The 20,053-nt window shown below is 39.8% G+C and overlaps 1 protein-coding gene across 2 annotated transcripts in view; it reads left to right on the forward strand.

The window, feature by feature from the left end:
• Nucleotides 1-20,053, forward strand: part of vg (vestigial) — a 372,182-nt gene that overhangs the window by 221,837 nt on the left and 130,292 nt on the right. For both annotated transcript variants that reach the window (XM_067135677.2, XM_067135676.2), the window contains exons 2-3: nucleotides 5,001-5,211; nucleotides 10,431-10,646. In XM_067135677.2, the coding sequence (XP_066991778.1) occupies nucleotides 5,001-5,211; nucleotides 10,431-10,646 (427 nt within the window). The remainder of the gene's footprint in view (nucleotides 1-5,000; nucleotides 5,212-10,430; nucleotides 10,647-20,053) is intronic.

The following is a 20,053-nucleotide window of genomic DNA, read 5'->3' on the forward strand; positions in this document are numbered from 1 at the left end:
CGCACCCTTTCTGCTCCTCAGTCAGAATGTTATGGTTGCTGATATGTTCATACATTTATTCTGTGAGTATTGGTGTAAATAGTTTGTAGATCGTTTGTGTACGAGTGATTGGCCTTTAAGTTTATGGATCATTAGCATTTCCACCTTCCTTAGGTAGGGGGTACATAATTCCTGACGTAAGAAATTCAGTACACTCTTGAGGATGATGCACGAGGTAAGTGAATTGTTAGACTATTTTCTTGTGAACGCAAGTGAAATGTGTGTACCAAAGATTTTGTCTGTACCTGGTGCTTGCCAACTTTGAGTTCTCCTGGCAGCATTACTCACATGGCTTTCTTCCATGGTATCAAAACTCATTTCTGCATAAGCATTGTTGTTTTGTTCTTCGTTAATCCATGTTTTGTTTGTGTTGTGGACTGTGGTGGTACACCAAATACGTTTCCAAAAGCCTTCCGTGTCCTGAATACTTGTAGGTTCTTCTGCCACAGTTTGCCGGTTTTGCTTGAGCGTTCTGTAGAATTGGCCCTCATTCTTGGAGAAAAGGTTGTTTTTCAATTTCTTAGCTCGAGACTCTTTGTACCTCCTGAGCCTTGCTGCTTTTGCACAGAACTTGTTTTTGGATGTCAATGTATTATTTGACCTTTTCTCTCAGGTCAGATTCCTCTGTGTGGGTGTTAATTTTCCTGAACACGTTTCTCAAGTATTATTATTATTATTATTATTATTATTATTATTATTATTATTATTATTATTATTATTATTATTATTATTATTATTATTATTAGTATTAGTATTTTACATCGTTATGCCCTACTCAGGAGCACGGTTGAACTTGCTTAGCTGATGTGTTGGCCTTCTTTTCCTTCCAAAATCTCTTCATCCTCTCGCTGAGTTTCTTCCTTCGTTCTTCTGTCCAAGTTATAGTAGCTCTGGTGTTGGGTTTGTCTTCAAAGTGGTGACTGTCGATTTTGGTTCTGAATTTACATCTGTCCTGTACAATGTCTTCTGAGATGTTGATTTCCTGGAGATCTGTTTCAATTTCACGAAGCCAGCTGTTCTTGGTTTTAGACGAAATGGCCAGATTGAGAATTCTATTATTATTATTATTATTATTATTATTATTATTATTATTGAAATGAAAATTGAGAATGTGGTAAATGGTAAGATTTGAGAAACCTTACCCAATGATACGTTGTACAAAATATAATTTCCTATCTGTTATCTTTCGTTCGAGAAATTCGCGATTATATTTTCTCACCTTGGGAAATATTACAACTCTCTATTTTTGGAAATACTTCCTCTCATGCAGAATCTGCCTTGCGACAAAGTATACTTTCAAATTAATGTTTAGAAGAGAAATACATACACTTGGGAAATTTAGATGGTAACATAATTGTAACAATGATTTCTTAGAATCATTAATGAACCCCTTAAGGCAATGAAGGCAATTTCCCCTAACGTTGTAACTTGCAGAGACATCTGTTTCCAAAAATTGGTGGCAGAAACGGGAATTTTTGCTCTAGTTCCAATCATCAGACTCACTATATCGATTTCTTCTAGCTGATATTCATCTCCATAGTAAGGAAATGCAATTTCCGCTCTTTTTATATTTTATACGTTTTTAACCTTGCAATGCTAACAGAGATGTTCACGAATTTAGCCTTTTACTATTGTTAATCAACGAAGATAACGAGTTAACCTGCAATGGTTGGGTGGTTGTAGAGATTTGATCATTAGCTCATATTGTTCAGGGTGAACAGGAGTGGTATCTATAAATAGGTTCTTCTACTGTACGTTATATAATAACCCGTCAGTTACGACGATTCCCTTCTAGCTAGCTTGCTTTCTTGAGTTCTTCCATTTGAAAAGTGCTTGATCAAGATTATATTATTTGGTGGAAGTTAATTGTAATAATGAGATGCGATGATGTTTGCTTTAATTAGCGCTGCAAGAGGGACGGACAAGGTACAGTAGCTGCAGGTTTACCTGGTAGATATTTTTCAGTCTCTTATTCAATGAACGTACTTCAATTCCTGAAGAAGTGACGTTAATTAATTTCCACTGAAAATTTATTGGAAGTAATTTGACAGAACGTTAAGTTGAAGATAAATTTTTCCATCTCTTCGGAAGAACGGTTGTGGTAGACTCAGTTATAAACTACAGGTTTTGACAGCGCAGCGAGAGAGTAGCAAGAAGGACTATATGTAACGGAAATAAAAACAATAAAAACGTTCACATGGAGGACTCTTGTAAGCTGTTCCATCCATGATGAGCCTCGTTGACCTTTGCCAAAAGTTTTCTTTAATTGATGAAGAATAAGCACAAAAACACATTGGCGAAGGCTTGTCAACATGGCAGGCAGACCAGTGTTCGGAACCTTCAACAGCAGATAGTTTTTACAAGTGTAGAATACTCACGCACCCTGCTGTTGGATGCCTACTCACTTAGTTTGTCAACTGGTTCACGTCGCGTCGCGCTCCTCAACTGCTCTTACTTTTAGCTTCTGTCCTCTTTTTTTTTGTCCCCCATCCTACCGTTCTATAAATGTGGGCTCCAACTCTACTTTTTCTTCCATTCTCTGTCCTTCACCCCTTTCTTATTTGTTTTCCTTCTCATTTATTTACATGTCTCTCTGTGTCCCTTCAGTCAATAATTTGTTCCGGCTGAACGCAATCGTTTGCAGAATATACATCACTGTCCTATTTAAACTGACTATAAAATGAATTGAACAACTGAAAATTATGAACGTTTATTATACGGTGTTTATATGAAAAAAAAAGTCAATTTTGAGACGAAACTTTGCTTGAAATTAAGTGGTCAAGTGTCTTGCATATAAATTGTCCGGTTAAATTATCGTGCCAGATTTATTTCACAGTTCATAATTAATATACAAGAAGTTCGAAGTGAGTATTTCGACCATGGAAAGTAGAAGATATTTATCTCTACAGGACAATATTTATGGTCCTCATTCGTCGTAACGTCGCATTATTTTATAGAAGGCAGGCTCGCTACACCTATATTACGGGGTTGGCTTTTCTTGACTCTAGTGAAAAAATGTAGTTATGCTAAATCCGTAATATTGTTTTTATTAAAACAATTTGCTTTACGTCGCACCGTCTTATGGCGACGATGGGATAGGAAAGGGCTAGTAGTGGGCAGGAAGTGGCCGTGGCCTTAATTAAGGTGCAGTCCCAGCATTTGCCTGGTGTGGAAATGGGAAACCACGGAAAACCAACTTTAGGACTGCCGACAGTGGGGTTCGAACCCACTATCTCCCGAATACTGGATACTGGCCGTACTTAAGCGACTGCAGCTATCGAGCTCCGTCCGTAATATTGAAAGAAGCGTTTTGACGGATAGAGCTGGAGAGAGGAGCATTGAACGTGACATTGCCCGTTGTTGCCACATTCCTGCATTCCTTCCTCCTTCTCTTCGCTTCCGGATCACTTGTTCGTTCGTTCACACCGCTATGTTCTGTTGTACTTAACTCAGAACTAAGAGATTTGGCAACTCCAAAAACACGAGCTGGCCAGGAGGCTTATCTCCATGGCAACAACAGTGGGTTTGCCCATGTTTCTGTAGCAACCACACCTCCTACTCCCTTCTCCCCACCCGGGTAGGCAGTAGGCCTAAACGGACCTCCCTCTAAGAAATGTCAGAATGCATCTTTCACTATTACAACTATAGTCTCATTTATGGTCGTGACTGTGTGGAAGCTGCTGAGGAATGGGTGGTGTTGACAAGTGAACTCTTTACGTTCGAACAGACAGATTTTAATGAAACTTGGCTAAATGATCGATTAACATATCGTCGTTGCGCCTGCGAGAACCGCTATGTGACAATGTTGCGGGGGAAATACTGACCCGCAGCACATACCTCATTAAGGTAAAGGGAAGGGTGTGTTCTGCCCGAAGGATGGAATGGTTTAAAAAACATTAGATCCTGGGTAACGCTAAAGAAATTGAAAGAAGTATGCTGAAGATTTAAGTTTGAAGTAAATCACGAGTCATGATTAACTACTATCTTTCTGTCTATACATGAACTTCAGTTTATTTTCATGGTAGAGAGGAATTTAAGAAAAAATGGGGCTATGTTTTCTGTTTACCTCTCTTGATTGAGGGGGAAAACGCCTGAGGATATTGAACCAAGGGATCGACTGCAGAGGGAACTGTGTAAATAAGTTAATTTGGCTAGAATTTAAATCAAGAAAGCGAGTAAAGACACAAACGATTTTAGGCTGTTTTTCCGGAACTGCACTTAGGCCGCAAGTGATTTTCGAAATGTATTTCTTTTAGTTCGATAGAGCTATCCAAGACTCTCAATTTGAAACCTTTCCGGGCCATTTGCCCTTCAAATTTGGCCAGAATTGAGGGAAATGCTTAATTTTACGTTTTTTTCGTAATAAGGGGACTCCTACTTAGTATGCTAAGAAAGGTTTTCAACATTTAAAAAGTCCGACTCGTTGGCTGAACGGTCAGCGTACTGGCCTTCGGTTCAGAGGATCCCGGGTTCGATTCCCGGCCGGGTCGGGGATTTTAACCTTAATTGGTTAATTCCAACGGCACGGGGGCTGGGTGTATGTGTTGTCTTCATCATTATTTCATCCTCATCACGACGCGCAGATCACCTACGGGTGTCAAATAGAAAGACCTGCACCTGGCGAGCCGAACTCGTCCTGGGATATTCCGGCACTAAAAGCCATACGACATTTCAACATTTTAAAAAATAAAAAATGTCTGATTTTATGATTCTAACCTTTGTCTGTCTAGATTCTACAGACACTCATCAGATTCCCCTGAGCATTTAGGCACAGAACTGCCTCGTCAGTAACCCTGCACATTTGATCCCACTCTTGCAGGCCTTTGTACTTTTCCACGTTCAGCAAGTAGATATGTTTATAACCATTGTTCAGATCCAGTTTAGGAATAGGTCTGATTGAGCAGCTGTATTAATGCAAAGTTTGCAGCAAGTAGTTGAGTGAAATGGTCTCTTGCTTACAGTTCAACGTCCAGCGGACTCTGGAACACCAGCAGCAAGCGTCGTCCTCTGGCTCCAGCCTGGATGTGTACCACCAGCACCACTCGTCACACCACAGTAGTGCTGGCTCTGTCAGTTCGGGAGGAGGAGGAGTGGGCAGTCCGGGTTCGCCTCCCGTGTCGGTGTTGCGTCACAAGGAAGAGGACACGACCACGGGGAGAAGTTCTGGGGATGGTAAGTAGGCCTATACGAAGTCAAATCTTCTGCTAAACATATCCAGTCTTTTATTTCTCTATGCAGGGTGGTCGTAAACCACGTATATGAGCGTTAGAGGGTTGGTAATAATGATAACCAATTTTAAAAAGTCTATAAGGTAAGGGGCCAAATTCCGTCCCCGCACCTAATTTCGTCCCCCCGAGGGATTTCCAGTTTGCACGGTTGGTACCTAATGTTTAGCTCCGCCAAAGCCTTGTTAAAATGGGAGACGTCGCAAGTGGCGCTCCTAGTGGCTTGACCTGAAAATTTGCGCTAAATTCAAATATCAATGGAAATGTATGTACGGAAATGGATAAATAAATTACGTCTAGAAAGAAAGATATTAACTTCAAAGTTGCTAAAGCATTTCTGGATAAATTAATGAAGAATTATTTAACAGGTTATTATTTAAAGACTGAAATTAGACATATAATCAAGATGTGAAAAGGACTGCTGTGAGAGGGCTTGATCTTTCATTTATGCATTACTTTTTTAGCTTTAGAATTCCTGCCTGAACGTTCACGGCTAGATTTTTATCTTTTCTCGTTTAAAAGCATTGTATCATCATATTAAAACAGTTGTCAACAAAAATATCGGCACATTCCTTACACACATGATTCAATTAATTTACATTTAAGAGCTGGACTATTTACCTTTTAACTTGAAGCTTACTAACAGAAAGAAAATCTATAAATTTAGCCTCAAAAACATTCAAACCTTCCCTATAAGCAATACCTGCCATAATGCCATTACATTAGGGTAAAGCAAATTTGCATCATGCCGGGCTGAGTGGCTCAGACGGTTAAGGCGCTGGCCTTCTGACCCCAACTTGGCAGGTTCGATCCTGGCTCAGTCCGGTGGTATTTGAAGGTGCTCAAATACGTCAGTCTCGTGTCGGTAGATTTACTGGCACGTAAAAGAACTCCTGCGGGACTAAATTCCGGCACCTCGGCGTCTCCGAAAACCGAAAAAAATAGTTAGTGGGACGTAAAACAAATAACATTATTATTATTATTATTATTATTATTATTATTATTATTATTATTATTATTATTATTATTATTATTATTATTAATTTGCATCATCATATTGTTTCAACAAAACATGTACATTTCTTAAATCACCCATATTTTCTTCAGTGCTTGACAACGCATTACGGCATTCCAAATGGGGTAACTTGGAACACAACCAGCCACACTCATATGCATATGTATTTTCCTGAATTAAATCAAACCCACAGATCACACCTACAAGAACACATCGGTATTGAAGGTTAACTGCTGCACTATACAATAAAATATGCGTATTAAATTTTAAGCCAGTTGAAATATGGGTCGAGCCGGTCAGAAGATTATGAAGTACTATAAAAATCTCTTTGTCACTGGAAGAATATATATGCAAACACAATATTACTTACATTTTCTTGTCACGAGGGAAACCGAAGAAAGACCGCACATTCTTCTCTACTTCATAGTTACTGCAGCCAAACACAGCACATACCTTTCCCCTCATGTTGAGAGGAGATATCAAGGAATGACACAACCTACTATTTAATTATGTCAACTCACTGAAAACGCATAAATAACACCAAAAACTTCCCACACAAATACACGTGCTCTTATGACAGAATCAGTAGTACTCAGGTCAATCCGCTAGAGAGAGCTCTAATACCTGTCCCTCGATATCTCGCAGAGTGTCGCGTATTGTCTACTGTATTTGGCTCCGCGCACACGCGTAGTTTCATCCCGTTGTCATGTTATGAGAGATGGTTGTATGCACCACGTTTCGTTTCTGTGCACAAAGAGGATTCATATTTGATGTTGACCTGAGTTAGTGCAGTATTCAATTTTTTTTTGGCTAGTGGCTTTACGTCGCACCGACACGGATAGGTCTTATGGCGACGATGGGACAGGAAAGGCCTAGGAGTTGGAAGGAAGCGGCTCCAGCATTTGCCTGGTGTGTAAAGGGGAAACCACGGAAAACCATTTTCAGGGCTGACGACAGTGGGATTCGAACCCACTATCTCCCGGATGCAAGCTCACAGCCGTGCGTCTCTAACCGCATGGCCAACTTGCCCGGTAGCATTCAAATTAAGAGCCTGTTATTCTTAGTGTGAACACTTGTACGTGTATGAAATACTGGACTGCATTTCAGTCGTGTGGAGTAGTTCCTGACGTGTAATCGCTACATGGAGGTGGTTGGCGTGAGTTACTGTAGCGGCTATTATAATAAATCAAGGAATGTTCGTAATTTCGTCCCCCTTAATTTTATTTGTTACTGTTTATTATTTTCAAATGGGAAAACGCAAACAAAGGGATAAGGAGGGTATGAAAAAGGCTATTAAGGCAGTGAGTCACAAGGTAATGAATTACAAATGTGCAAGTAAAGCGTTTATCATCCCACGAGCAACGCTGAAATACTATATTTAAAAAAATACTAATAAAACATTTTTCATAAATGCCCTTCAGTTAATTCATTATAGGGAAAGTGTTTGGTAAGGTTAGAAAGGAAAGATATATAAAAATTAATTGTACTTGTTATAAATTTGTTGGGGGACGAAATTACGAACCTACATTGGTAGTTTAGTTTTTGTAGTGTTTATGTCAAATATTGACTATTGGTACCTTACGTTATAAGAGTTTCATTGTAACTTTCCCGTAAGTGGAGAATATTATCAGTAATACAGTATATAAGTTATTATACCAACGTTTAGCCTTGTCCATAATATTCCTGAATTTCTACAACTCCAAATCTGCCAATTGGAAGAAATATGGGTCCCCTACCTTATTTGGCGCCGTTGTCATTTAATCAGCTGGTGAAGTTAGCCAAATCAAAGCGAAATCAAATGTGCTTTGCCAGGCGATGTTCCTAAACCTGCTCGTGGTTGAAGACGGGTTGGAGAGCCATGCCGAGACAAATACAAACCCACTATGGGTTTCAACCGCTGTCAACGTAGCGTGCTTGCTATGTCTTGTCAGCTAGGACATCCCTCCCCTGGCAAAGAATTTTTTCTTCGATTGGTACGCTCTAGCGTGTAAATTTAGAAACACCACTTCGCAAAGCCCATTAGAATTCGCCCGCGAAGTGACCTGGTTGGCTAACTTCAGCAACTGATAAAAGAGACAAGGACGCGAGATATCGAATGATTTTTTTTTTTTCAAATTATCAGTTTGACCAACCCTCTAACGCTCATATACCCGGTACACGTTACTTCCGACCACTCTGTGTATAGGGAAATTGTTCTTATACTGTTTGAAAGTAGAAGGATGAAATCATAAGACATGATCACGGAAGCTGATCTAATGCGTATGACGTCATCACAAGATGGCCGCCAAATTAAGGTATGTTTACGACAGTCGACAGTGACTTCGCGCGTGGTGTAACTTGACGTGTAGATGTCGCGCAGAAGCAAATGAGGTGTCATTTTATCCGTCTCGACGAGATCCATTCGAAACCACAAGATAATCAAAATATAACCGTAAAATATTATAACTGAAAATTGACGAATTTTCGGCATACTTCACAAAAATATCCTAATGTAACACTAATAAGCGAAAATATAACATTTTTGTGTAACGAAACTTGACTCATTAAGGGAATGAGTAGACCAAAAGTACATCTCCGGAACTAATGAGAAATCTACGGGGGTGTCGCAAACTTGAGCTTGTAGTGATGGCCACTGGTAAAATCAAATGACAAATCAAATTATAGTTTAAATCACACAATTTTTACTTGTCACATTATTCAGCATTGATCAATAAAATGTTGGCAATTCTTAAAAAGAGAGCAATAAAAATTTAAATGAATAAATGAAACGATGGTCTGCCTCTATGGTGTAATGGTTAGTGTGATTAGTTGCCACCCCGGGAGGCCCGGTTTCGGTTCCAAGCTCTGCCATGAAATTTGAAAAGTGGTACGAGAACTGGATCGGGGTCCACTCAGCCTCGGGAGGTCAACTCAGTAGAGGGGTGGTTCGATTCCCACCTCAGCAATCCCCGAAGTTTTTTTCCGTGGTTTCCCACTTTTCTGCAGGCAAATGCCGGGAAGGTTCATAACTTAAGGCCACGGCAGCTTCCATGCCTATCCCTTCCAATATTCCCATCCCCACATGGCCCCTGTTTGGCATAGCTGGTGAGGCAGCCTGGGCGAGGTACTGGCCCTCCTTCCCAGTTGTATCCCTGATCCAAAGTCTAACGCTCCAAGACATTGCCCTTGAGCCGGTAGAGGTGGGATCCCTCGCGAGACCGAGTGAAAAGCCAACTCTGGACGGTGAACGGGTTAAGAAGAGAAACAAATGTAAAATTTTCAACTTATCATTTTTATTTCTAATTAGAGTACACGAGAGACGTTTCAAGTACATAACTAGCGGTTGTACGGCCTACCACGTTTTTCCTGCTACTGATCAGTATCAGACCCGGTACAATTAAAAATTCCGTGATTTTCGCAATGTGTCACTCTCTACTAAGAAAGTAAATTTCAGCTCATTAGGCTGTACAGTGTAGACTGGGAAGGAAACGGTGATGGGATCAGTTAGGGTTCAGTCCCATGATTCATCTGGTGTGAAAATAGGAAACCACGAAACACCATCATCAGGTACTGCCGACAATAGGGTTGGAATGCACTATCTGCCGAATGCAAGGTAACAGCTAGACTGCCCAAACCTCACAAGCCACGTCGGTACGAGTTATTCAATGGGAGGTGTAATAATAATAGTGTATGGCCTCCGGAGAGGCCTGTTGGAGGTCTTTCGATCAGACGCTTTTAGGCGACCTGCGCGTCTGTTGAATGGTGGTCCTTCCTAAGATGAATTCTAATGATGAAGACAGCATGAACAACCAACATCCGAATCAGGGTCCCATACACTGGAGCCATACTCTAACTGTAGTCTTACCGATATTTGTTCGCCCTCTCCTTCACATCCTTACTACAACCCCTACATACTAAGAAGGAAGCCTTTCTTTTCTCTCGTTCCATTACTATTAAAGAGATCTTCACAACACCGTTGTGCTACCCCTGACCTCAACAGTCATTACCACCTGATAGCATGTCACCAGAATATCCGCAGACCATTTGATTTGATTGCAGTCTCCATGTCAGGTGTCCAGATCCTAAAGCCATGACTAAAATCAAGTTAATCTGATATATTTTGTATCTGATGACAGGTGATGGCTATCAACTATTAACATCATCTGTTCCAGGTGGTCCGGCAGGTGTCGAGGAAGAGGACGATGACGACGACGATGGACCTGGTACGGGATCCACGAGTAGCCGTGCACAATATGTGTCGGCCAACTGTGTGGTGTTTACCCACTACTCGGGGGATGTTGCGGCCGTCGTGGACGAACACTTCAGCCGGGCACTCAGCTACGCCGCAGACAGCAAGGGTTCTTCGGCGTCCACCTCGCAGCTCAAGGGTGAGTTCAAAATCATCTCTCTGGATTTATGAAGGAGTGAATCCTTCAGTGGATTTATTTATTTATTTATTTATTTATTTATTTATTTATTTATTTATTTATTTATTTATTTATTTATTTATACAGAAGTTGAAGAACTCGTTGGCTGGATGGTCAGGATTGAGGCCTGCGGTTCTGAGGGTCCCGGGTTCGAATCTCGGACGGGTCGGCTATTTTAATCGCGTCTGATTAATTTTTCTGGCACGGGGATTGGGTGTTTGAGTTTGTCCCAATACTCTCCTCTTCATATTCACACCACACTACCAACCACCTCAGAAACATGCAATAGCGATTTCATCCTTCCATATAAGGCTGGCACCAGGCAGGGCATTTGGCCATATAATAGGGCCAAATTCACACGTGCGTTACAGGTCGCAACCGCAACTTCGCAGGCGTTGGAAAAGCGGTAGAAGAACAAGATGATGATGATTGATGATGATGATGATGTTTGTTGTTTAAAGGGGCCTAACAGCTAGGTCATCGGTCCCTAATAGCACGAGGTGCAATGAATGAGACTATAATTGAAACTCCAAAATGTATACACTGACTAGAATCTAAAAAGAATGATGAAAAATGACCATGAATCCGAAATAATAAGCGGATCCAATTCACAATGCCTTATTTTCTAGGATGATGTTTGTATTCGCAAGGGTTCCAAAATCCAGGCCCCGTCATAATTGTACTCATCACTGGTAAAGCAGAACCATGGTATTCCTCCTATAGTGGTACTAATCACAGGTAATGTAGATCCTTGGTATGTCACGCATAATGGCACCACTCACAGGTAACACAGACCCATGGTGTTCCTCATATAATGGTACGACTCACAAGCAACGCAGACCCATGATGTTCCTCACACAGTGATACTAATCACGGGCGCCGGCTAGATAGTGGTACTAATCATAGGCACTGCAGACCCACGGTGGATCACACATTATGGTACCACCCACAGGCAACGCAGACCCAAGGTGTTCCTCACATAAGGGTACTACTCATGGGTAATGCAGAGCCATTCTGAACAGAGTGGAACCAACCAACTCGAGCGAAGCGCTCGGCACCTATTCCCGCTAGACGCTAGTCTTTGCAGCCGAGCGCCCACTCCCCGCCACGGTGGAATGCACACGAGGGTACTAACCACAGGCAACGCCCAAACTTGTGGGCTCCTCACATAATGATAATGCTCCTAGGTACCGTAACTTACATCCATGGTGTTCCTCAGATGGTGCTACTAATCGCAAGTAACGTCAACCCATGGTGTTCCCCACGTTATGGTACTTATCACAAGTAGTCTCATGGTTCTAATTCCATCATCCCTTGGTCGCCCCTTTTAGTCGCCTCTTACAACAGGCAGGATGTGTCCGACATGAACGTAGTGAAAACGACTAATGGTGCAAACAGAAGGGAACAACGTCGAACAATTAAGTTAAAAGGTAGTCATGAATATTTTTTAAATACAATATTGTTTCCTTAGACTTCTCTTGAACACCTGAAGTTGTTTTTAAAAGAAAACTTGATATATAAGACAATATATAAGGAATATGATTAATTGCATCTTTTTGTTATTTTCAATATCTGTTCACATTCTGAATAAGAGTGTGAATTCAACATCATGTTGTCTTCTTTATCCTCAGCGAGTTTCAAACTTTTATTACTTACTTCAAACGATGTATTTTAATATATTCACCGATGTATTTCAGACTTAATATAGTAGTACAGTAGTAACATGCTTGAAATAGCGGTAAAATTGCATTTGAATAATCAGTCACCTCACTTCCCTTGCATATGTGTACTCCACAGCTCATAGTATGCGGATGTTAGAAACGAACTTATTTAATAAGAATGAATGAACAAAGGGAAATAGGAAGAAAGGAAAGAAGGAAGGAGAGAAAGATGGGAAACAGGGCAAAGGAAGGAAGGAAAAGGAATAAAAGTAAATGGGGAGGGAGGTGGTAAGGTAGGTTCGGGAAAATGCCTTACAATGGTTACAAAAGAATACAGTAATGACTCTCTCCTAGCGATGCACAATCCAAGTAATCGCTATAAAATGAATTCAGGGCTGATCGAGCGTGCAGACTGGGGGACGCAAAATCGCAACATCTGCTCGCTATTTTCTTTCTAGAAAGCTATCAATCACATAACAGAATATGCAGGAATGATTCGGGAATTTCACTTCCGGTTCGGAATGAGATAAAGGAAGTAGAGAATTCATTCATGTTTCTGCATGGCTGGTGACATGAATAAGAGACCAGTTACTACAATTCAAAGTGGAGACCAGCAGTCAGTATGCCACCACATGGCAAGAGCTATGCTGAGTACTAGTCTCCAATCGGATCGCACAAGATCTGGTAATGCGGGACTTCCAGTTGAATCTGCTCTACAGTTAAGCGGAAGTGGACAGATTTGATGTTTAATAATACATTATAATAATGTTATTGCTCCACTTACTACTTTTACAGTTTTCTGAGAAGCCGAGGTGCTGGAAATTTTATCTCACAGGAGTTCTTTTACGTGCCATTAAATCTACCGATCACTGGACTGAGTCGGGATTGAACTCACGAACTTGAGTTTAGAAGGCCAGCACTCTAGCATCTGAGCCACTCATCCCGGCGATTTAAGGAGAGTTGGATGATGAAATGATAGTGGGCTTTCTCTGTAAAGTTTTGTCAAATTCAAGACTTCATAAAAACTTTCGCTATTTCACGAGTTTATTTGTCAAATCGCTTACAATACTCGAGAAATCCTAAAAAGTCTCTAAAAGTCTTGAAAGTGAATTAGAACATGTTCTATTCGTCAAAGAATGACCAATTCTTTGACAGAATTGATCAAGGGATTTCGAGTTTTAAATGATGCGCGATAGACCGCTAGGCATGCAGGGAATAAAAACAACATAAATGGCTTCGTTTTCATGGCCAAGTGATGTGTGTGTATTAATTGCTAAGTAGGCCTATGAGTTACACCCCTGCCTATATTCAGTGGCCTCCGTAGAGTACCGCAATAAAATGAAGAAAACTGCAGCATACGAGAAGGAAATGGACAGCTTTAATTTTTATTACCGTGCAGTAACCTATAAGTAAACTCTATCAGCAATGTTTGTTTTATGATGATCTTTGATTATTATTATTATTATTATTATTATTATTATTATTATTATTATTATTATTATTATTATTATTATTATTATTGAATTTCTAATATGTTTTCATGTAATAAGATATGAGTGTCCTTGCATTGCTATCATTTTATTAAAATTATTCACAATTCTTATGTTATGGCAGTAAATATATTGCAAAAATTATGTTGAAGGTAACTACATTAATATTTTCCCCATGTAAATTAGACTTTATTGCGCGTTTATCTTCTTTTTATATAAGAATATATCTTACTGCTAGTTAAAGAGCAACAACTGCTGCTTGCCTTTCCTCCATTTTAAAGCAAAATGCTATCAAACCTTGACAGATCTTTTCAAATCTTGTCAAGCCTTCAGCAATGTTGAACAACCTTTGGCAAGATTTGATAAATTTTCTTGTGAAGTATTGAACTGAAAGAATAATTTGATGCTGTACAACAGGCAAAAGTCTTTAATGAAATTATACGAGAAAGGTAAAGAAATCACGCACTAGAAAACGTTGCATTATTTTGTAAATACATGCTTTACCGTCGTAGTCAAATTTGTGATAATGTCATTACGCCTCGAATTGTTTGTGATGAAAACCAGGGGTATAACAGTTTATTGCGCTTTTCTTTAGATTGCTTCAGTTCTTGTTCGCCAGTTGCTGTAGAACGTATGATCTCGTCTTCTCTGCTGCTGACTGCTGTGCCCCTGTTAGGCTGAACAGTCCTCATTGAAAATTGACATTAACACTTTGAAGCTGAATTCGGGAACGATAAAATCCACACCAACTCAGTGGCTTACTGTTCTGAGTCACATTCCAACGCCATACCTTCGTAGACTCAATGCTTTAGGCTTAAGTACCACAAGATTAGTGGAAATCAGTATCCACTAATTCATGGTGATATTGCTGATTTACAGTCTACCAGGCCCCTATCAAGACACATCTATTTGCACAGCCCAGCAACTAGTAGCCGAGATATTTTGCTTGATAAGACAGCACCATCCCATTGGAGTTCATTAGTTCTCTTAACATTCCACGACATACCGGCCATCACTCTGAAGGTACCTGGGTTTGATCAGCCCAGAGGGATTTGGTCAAGCTGAACAGAATTCCTTTTAGTCATGGTGCATGCGCTGACCCACTGCACAAGTGGAATACGCTGCCCTCTCCTCACTGAGATTTACTGAGACAGACGATGTAAGATATAGTGCCTGAGCGTCCACTATTGACAATTCGTGCAACACCCGAAGCGGTGGTCTGTATACAGCATTTGGAAACTAAACTGTAAATTTTGTGTATATGTATGGTAAACTCGGCTAATTTAGGAGTATTAAAGTTTTTGTTGAATTATTTCAGCAAAAATGTTGTAAGAATGTTCCTTCCGTATGATAACCAGTCGGTTGAAACCACAAGTTCATTTTACCAAGGTAAAATAGTCTATTTAATGTTGGAGATAATATACTGTAAGTCTGCAAGTATCTAATGTAATTTTGCAGTATTACTCAAAAAGTTTTCATTAACTCATTATTTTGTTACCGAGTTTAATATAATGCACGCAAGTAACCTGTTACATAAACGCATTAAATACATTTTCCATATCAGAAAACTATTTACTTTTTTTGATTATTGATTGCTTACTGATTGATTATGAATGCATAAACTGATCGGGATATTAATTAAACCAGCTTCCTTATTCTGAAATTTATGAAATAAATGAAAAGCAAGACTAAGAGGTACGTGAAATATAAGATTTTGTCCCCTGAAAGTTGACAAAAGGTAGTGTTGGGAGATCAAAAGAATGCACATGCCAGGTGAGGCACGGGGCGAAGGGATTTTCACCAGCAGAGCCAGTGACGCAATGGTTACCATAGCAACTCCGCTACTACCCAGGCGAGTTTATAGTATCTTCTACTGGCAGCTCTTCGCTCTTGTCAGTTGTAATCCAGCAAACTGCAAAGTATGAGTCAATGTTTTCGTGCAGCAGATAAGAACAGATAAGATCCGATCTGTCTGGGCAGAACAGGAAGTTCGTGCTTGCAGGCCACATTCCTCATTCTTGCATTTTTCTCATCTCTACACAGTAAGAATGAATTATCGAATTTACTAACTGATATCTTACATTAATTAGTTCATCTGAATCGGCCTCTGAGCATAAGCGACATATTAACTCAGCGAAGTACGATTTCAGTGTTTGGCATGTCTCATGAAACCAACACTCACACTTCAGGCATTGGTAAATCCTTGTTACTGCTACACTACGTATTCGCCTCTTGGTTTGGAAATATGTAACATATAATGTTGAATAATAATGTTATTGTTTTTACGTCATACTAACTACTTTTACGGTTTTAGGAGACGCCGTGGTGCCAGAATTTTGTCCCGCAGGAGTTCCTTTACGTGCCAGGAAATCTACCTGCACGAGGCTGTCTAATTTGAGCACCTTCAAATACCACCGGACTAAGCCAGGATCAAACCTGCCAAGTTGGGGTCTGAAGGCCAGCGCCTCAACCGTCTGAGTCACTCAGCCCAGGAACATTTAATGTACACCCGATAGCCTTACATTTCTACCATTTTAACTATATTATGAACTTAACGCTGTTAATTCACAACGAGTAGATTCACATTACGCGCCACATGAACTGATCTCGCGACAGCAAACAGAAACCATTGCTAAACATTTTAAGACCTGCAGAAGGGTGATACGGAGAAATGAGTTAATAGAACAATAAATGTACGTGTGAATGTTCTGTCCTCAAGGCTGGTTGGATCCTCAACAGCTCCACTGTTAGCTGTCATAGATGGCCTAGGCATCACTAAAGAGTTGTACTAGGGAAATGAAGAGTGAGATAGTTTTCCGTTGCTTTCCTCATTGAGCCAGAAGTTGCTATTACATATGTCTGCCAAGCCAACTGACATACATGCACTAACCGACCCTTTAAGCAACATTTTCACACCATTCATAGTAGGGACTGGCTGCGTAAGGAATAGCATTACTAACATTGCTTATACCTCGGTCAATTCCATATTGTCAAAGTCACGGATAAGACAGCAACAGATCAATGAAAGTAAAAAAAAAAAAAAAAGAAGCTCTAGTCCAGGGGTTTCCAAATGGCGATGCGGCCCACGAAGCCATATTTTGCGGCCCGCGAGGGCATTTAAAAAAAAGCTCAAGAACTTTTACAAAAAACTTAGTTCGTTCAAAAATGTATTAATATGTGTTCAGAACTAATATAATTTCTTTTTTTTAAGTATTCTCTTGAAATGAATAGATAACTCATTTTTTAAATTTTAAATTCAAATTTCACTCTTTTGTGCAATTGTAAAATAGTGTTTTAAGCCATTAAAATGATCAAACCCTCATTTCTATTGAACTGTGCATATTATTTCATGCTGGTACCTCAGTACTATTTGCAGAATTTCACGAAAATTGGCCCATTATTAAAATGAGTCCCACGATCATGCTTAAGGTTTCCAATGTGGGCCTCGACCCCTTACAACTTGGGAACCACCGTTTTCATACCAGAAGATACAGAAACACTAGGTTTCGACAGCAGAGGCAGGAACAACAAATAAACTCTCAAAATAAAGACAATAATATGAATATAATAATCGCACTTTAGTAATGATATCCGTCTCTAAACAGAATACCGCCACTCAGATAGACCTACTGCATAAAAATCTCACAACAGCAGGTGGAGTTAGTGTTCTAAATTTCATTAGAATGCTTTGCGTCGGATTATCAAACGGTGACTTTTTGAAGTTAACATGAACTCGATTTATTTCGCAGCAAATTTATATGTGAAATACTGCGAACTTACCCGAATTTTCTTATATTTCTTTGTATAGCGATGCAATTATTTGTTCTATAATAATAATAATAATAATAATAATAATAATAATAATAATAATAATAATAATAATAATAATAATAAATATTTGTGTGTATTTATGCCTGGGTTTCATTTAGAAAGTTTCGTTAATTAGATGATCACAGGTCTTATGCTATTATTTAATAGTTCTTTTTGTTCGCTGACCTCATTTTCGACTTGAGCTGAGTGACAGCTGGACAGAGAATGCTCTACTTGCCTCACAGCGATGAGGTAACCTCCAGTCATTAGGTTGACGCATGTGATACATTTGCTGACTCGGCTTTGTGATGTAAGGCACGATGCTGACCTCAACCAAATTGCTAAGGAAGTTTCTAGGAAATTACCGGCATTGATACCAGTCTCGATACTTTATTACTAGAATCTAACATTTTAGTGAAATGCTCACTCAAATTTATTTATTCATTTATTTATTTATTTATTTATTTATTTATTTATTTATTTATTTATTTATTTACTTATTTATTTATTTCGGTACATGGGAGGGACTCAGGCTATGAAGCCCGCTATTTTGCGCAACCATATCATTATACACCTGCGTACTCATAATATATTGAGCATTATAACTACTTAAAAGTAAATTTAATAAGTTAATTATCGTGAGTGACATTTCGCTAACTTTACAGGAGAGCAGAAAGACGCTGCTGAGGCGCATATTTTGCTACCTTTAAGGCAGGTCTAGTGACAGTTCTGATCATGGTAAACTATCGCAAGAGCCAATACGATAAAAAAGAATGCAGTGGGCGGCATAATATTAAACTATTGTACAGGATGATAACTTACAATTGTTTATCGCTGAGTTCTCCTTGCACATACGATAGTATAACATAGCTTATTTTAATTCCTGTGTAACATACACATACAGTAATATACCCATAAGAAGATACGATCAAAACAAGCCACATACGATGATAAAAACTGAAAATCCTCTGCCTGTTTCCAGTCATTCAGCGGTGAGGGTAGGAATTGTGTCGGCTGCCGAAGCCTGTCGCACTCCTCCTCGCACTGGCAGATGAAATTCAATGGTATTGGAGAGTGTTGCTGAAATGAAGGATAACAGGGAAAACCGGAATACCCGGAGAAAAACCTGTCCCGTCTCTACTTTGTCCAGCACAAATCTCACATGGAGTGACCGGGATTTGAACCATGGAACCCAGCGGTGAAAGGCGGGCGCGCTGCTTCAAAATCGTTTTTTTTTTGCATTTACGATAGTTTACCGCTAAAAAAAACCAAACCCCATGGCACTACAGCACTTGAAGGGCCTTGGCCTACCAAGCGACCGCTGCTCAGCCCGAAGGCCTGCAGATTGCGAGGTGTCATGTGGTCAGCACGACGAATCCTCTCGGCCGTTATTCTTGGCTTTCTAGACCGGGGTTGCTATCTCACCGTCAGATAGCTCCTCAATTCTAATCACGTAGGCTGAGTGGACCTCGAACCAGCCCTCAGGTACAGGTAAAAATCCCTGTCCTGGCCGGGAATCGAACCCGGGGCCTCCGGTTAAGAGGCAATTTGGCAACCCTTAGCCGACATTCAAACAATGCAGGAGCTATCATTCGCAACAGAACAATACTTTTGTCACAACCAAGATCCCCGAACTTTTTCAAGAAAATGTAGCCTACAACTTGCAGATGTCAGACAATCCGCTCCTCATTAGATATTATGTTTAACAAGGAAGAGGACACCAGCATAAGCTATATTTAGCCAATATCTATATTTCTAGAGACAAAACTGTCATATTGAAAAGGGTTGAGAATGAAGTATTGAAGATGTTTCTTGGCTGTTAGCACAGTAAGACCACACAGGCGTTTTGTTATTCTGAGAATAAATAGGGAAAATTAAGGCAATAACTTCACATAATACTTATTCAAAGTACAATATACAAAAATATTATTGTTGGTATTAATAAAAATAGCATTAACTAAAATACCCCTGCAATGTAACCGATCATAGGCATGTGCATAGTACACCTACAGTATAAATTGACCTCAATCTATAGTGACATATATAATTGCTATGAATTGCTATTAGGTTTGGGAATGATACGACTGTACTATATCAAATGTCCGCCTTCGTAGCGTGGCTGTCAGCACTATTAGCTGCCGTCCTCGGAGACCCGGGTTCGATTTTCGGTACTTTCAGAAATTTAATAATGGCAAGAGGGTTGGTATGTGGTTGAAACCGTATATGCGGCTCACCTCCATCGGAGGTGTGTCTGAGTCGTAACGCGACCGCAAAGTTTTAAGCGTAGAATACGCCTACCTATCTACTAGTAGTGCTATATGATGTGAAATGAAAAAAAAAATAAGTGTGACATTAATTTCATATATTATTATATTACAAACCAGATAATTCATATTTGTAAATTCTT

The sequence above is a fragment of the Anabrus simplex genome, chromosome 1, assembly GCF_040414725.1.
Source record: "Anabrus simplex isolate iqAnaSimp1 chromosome 1, ASM4041472v1, whole genome shotgun sequence".
NCBI classification, from domain to species: Eukaryota; Metazoa; Arthropoda; class Insecta; order Orthoptera; family Tettigoniidae; genus Anabrus; species Anabrus simplex.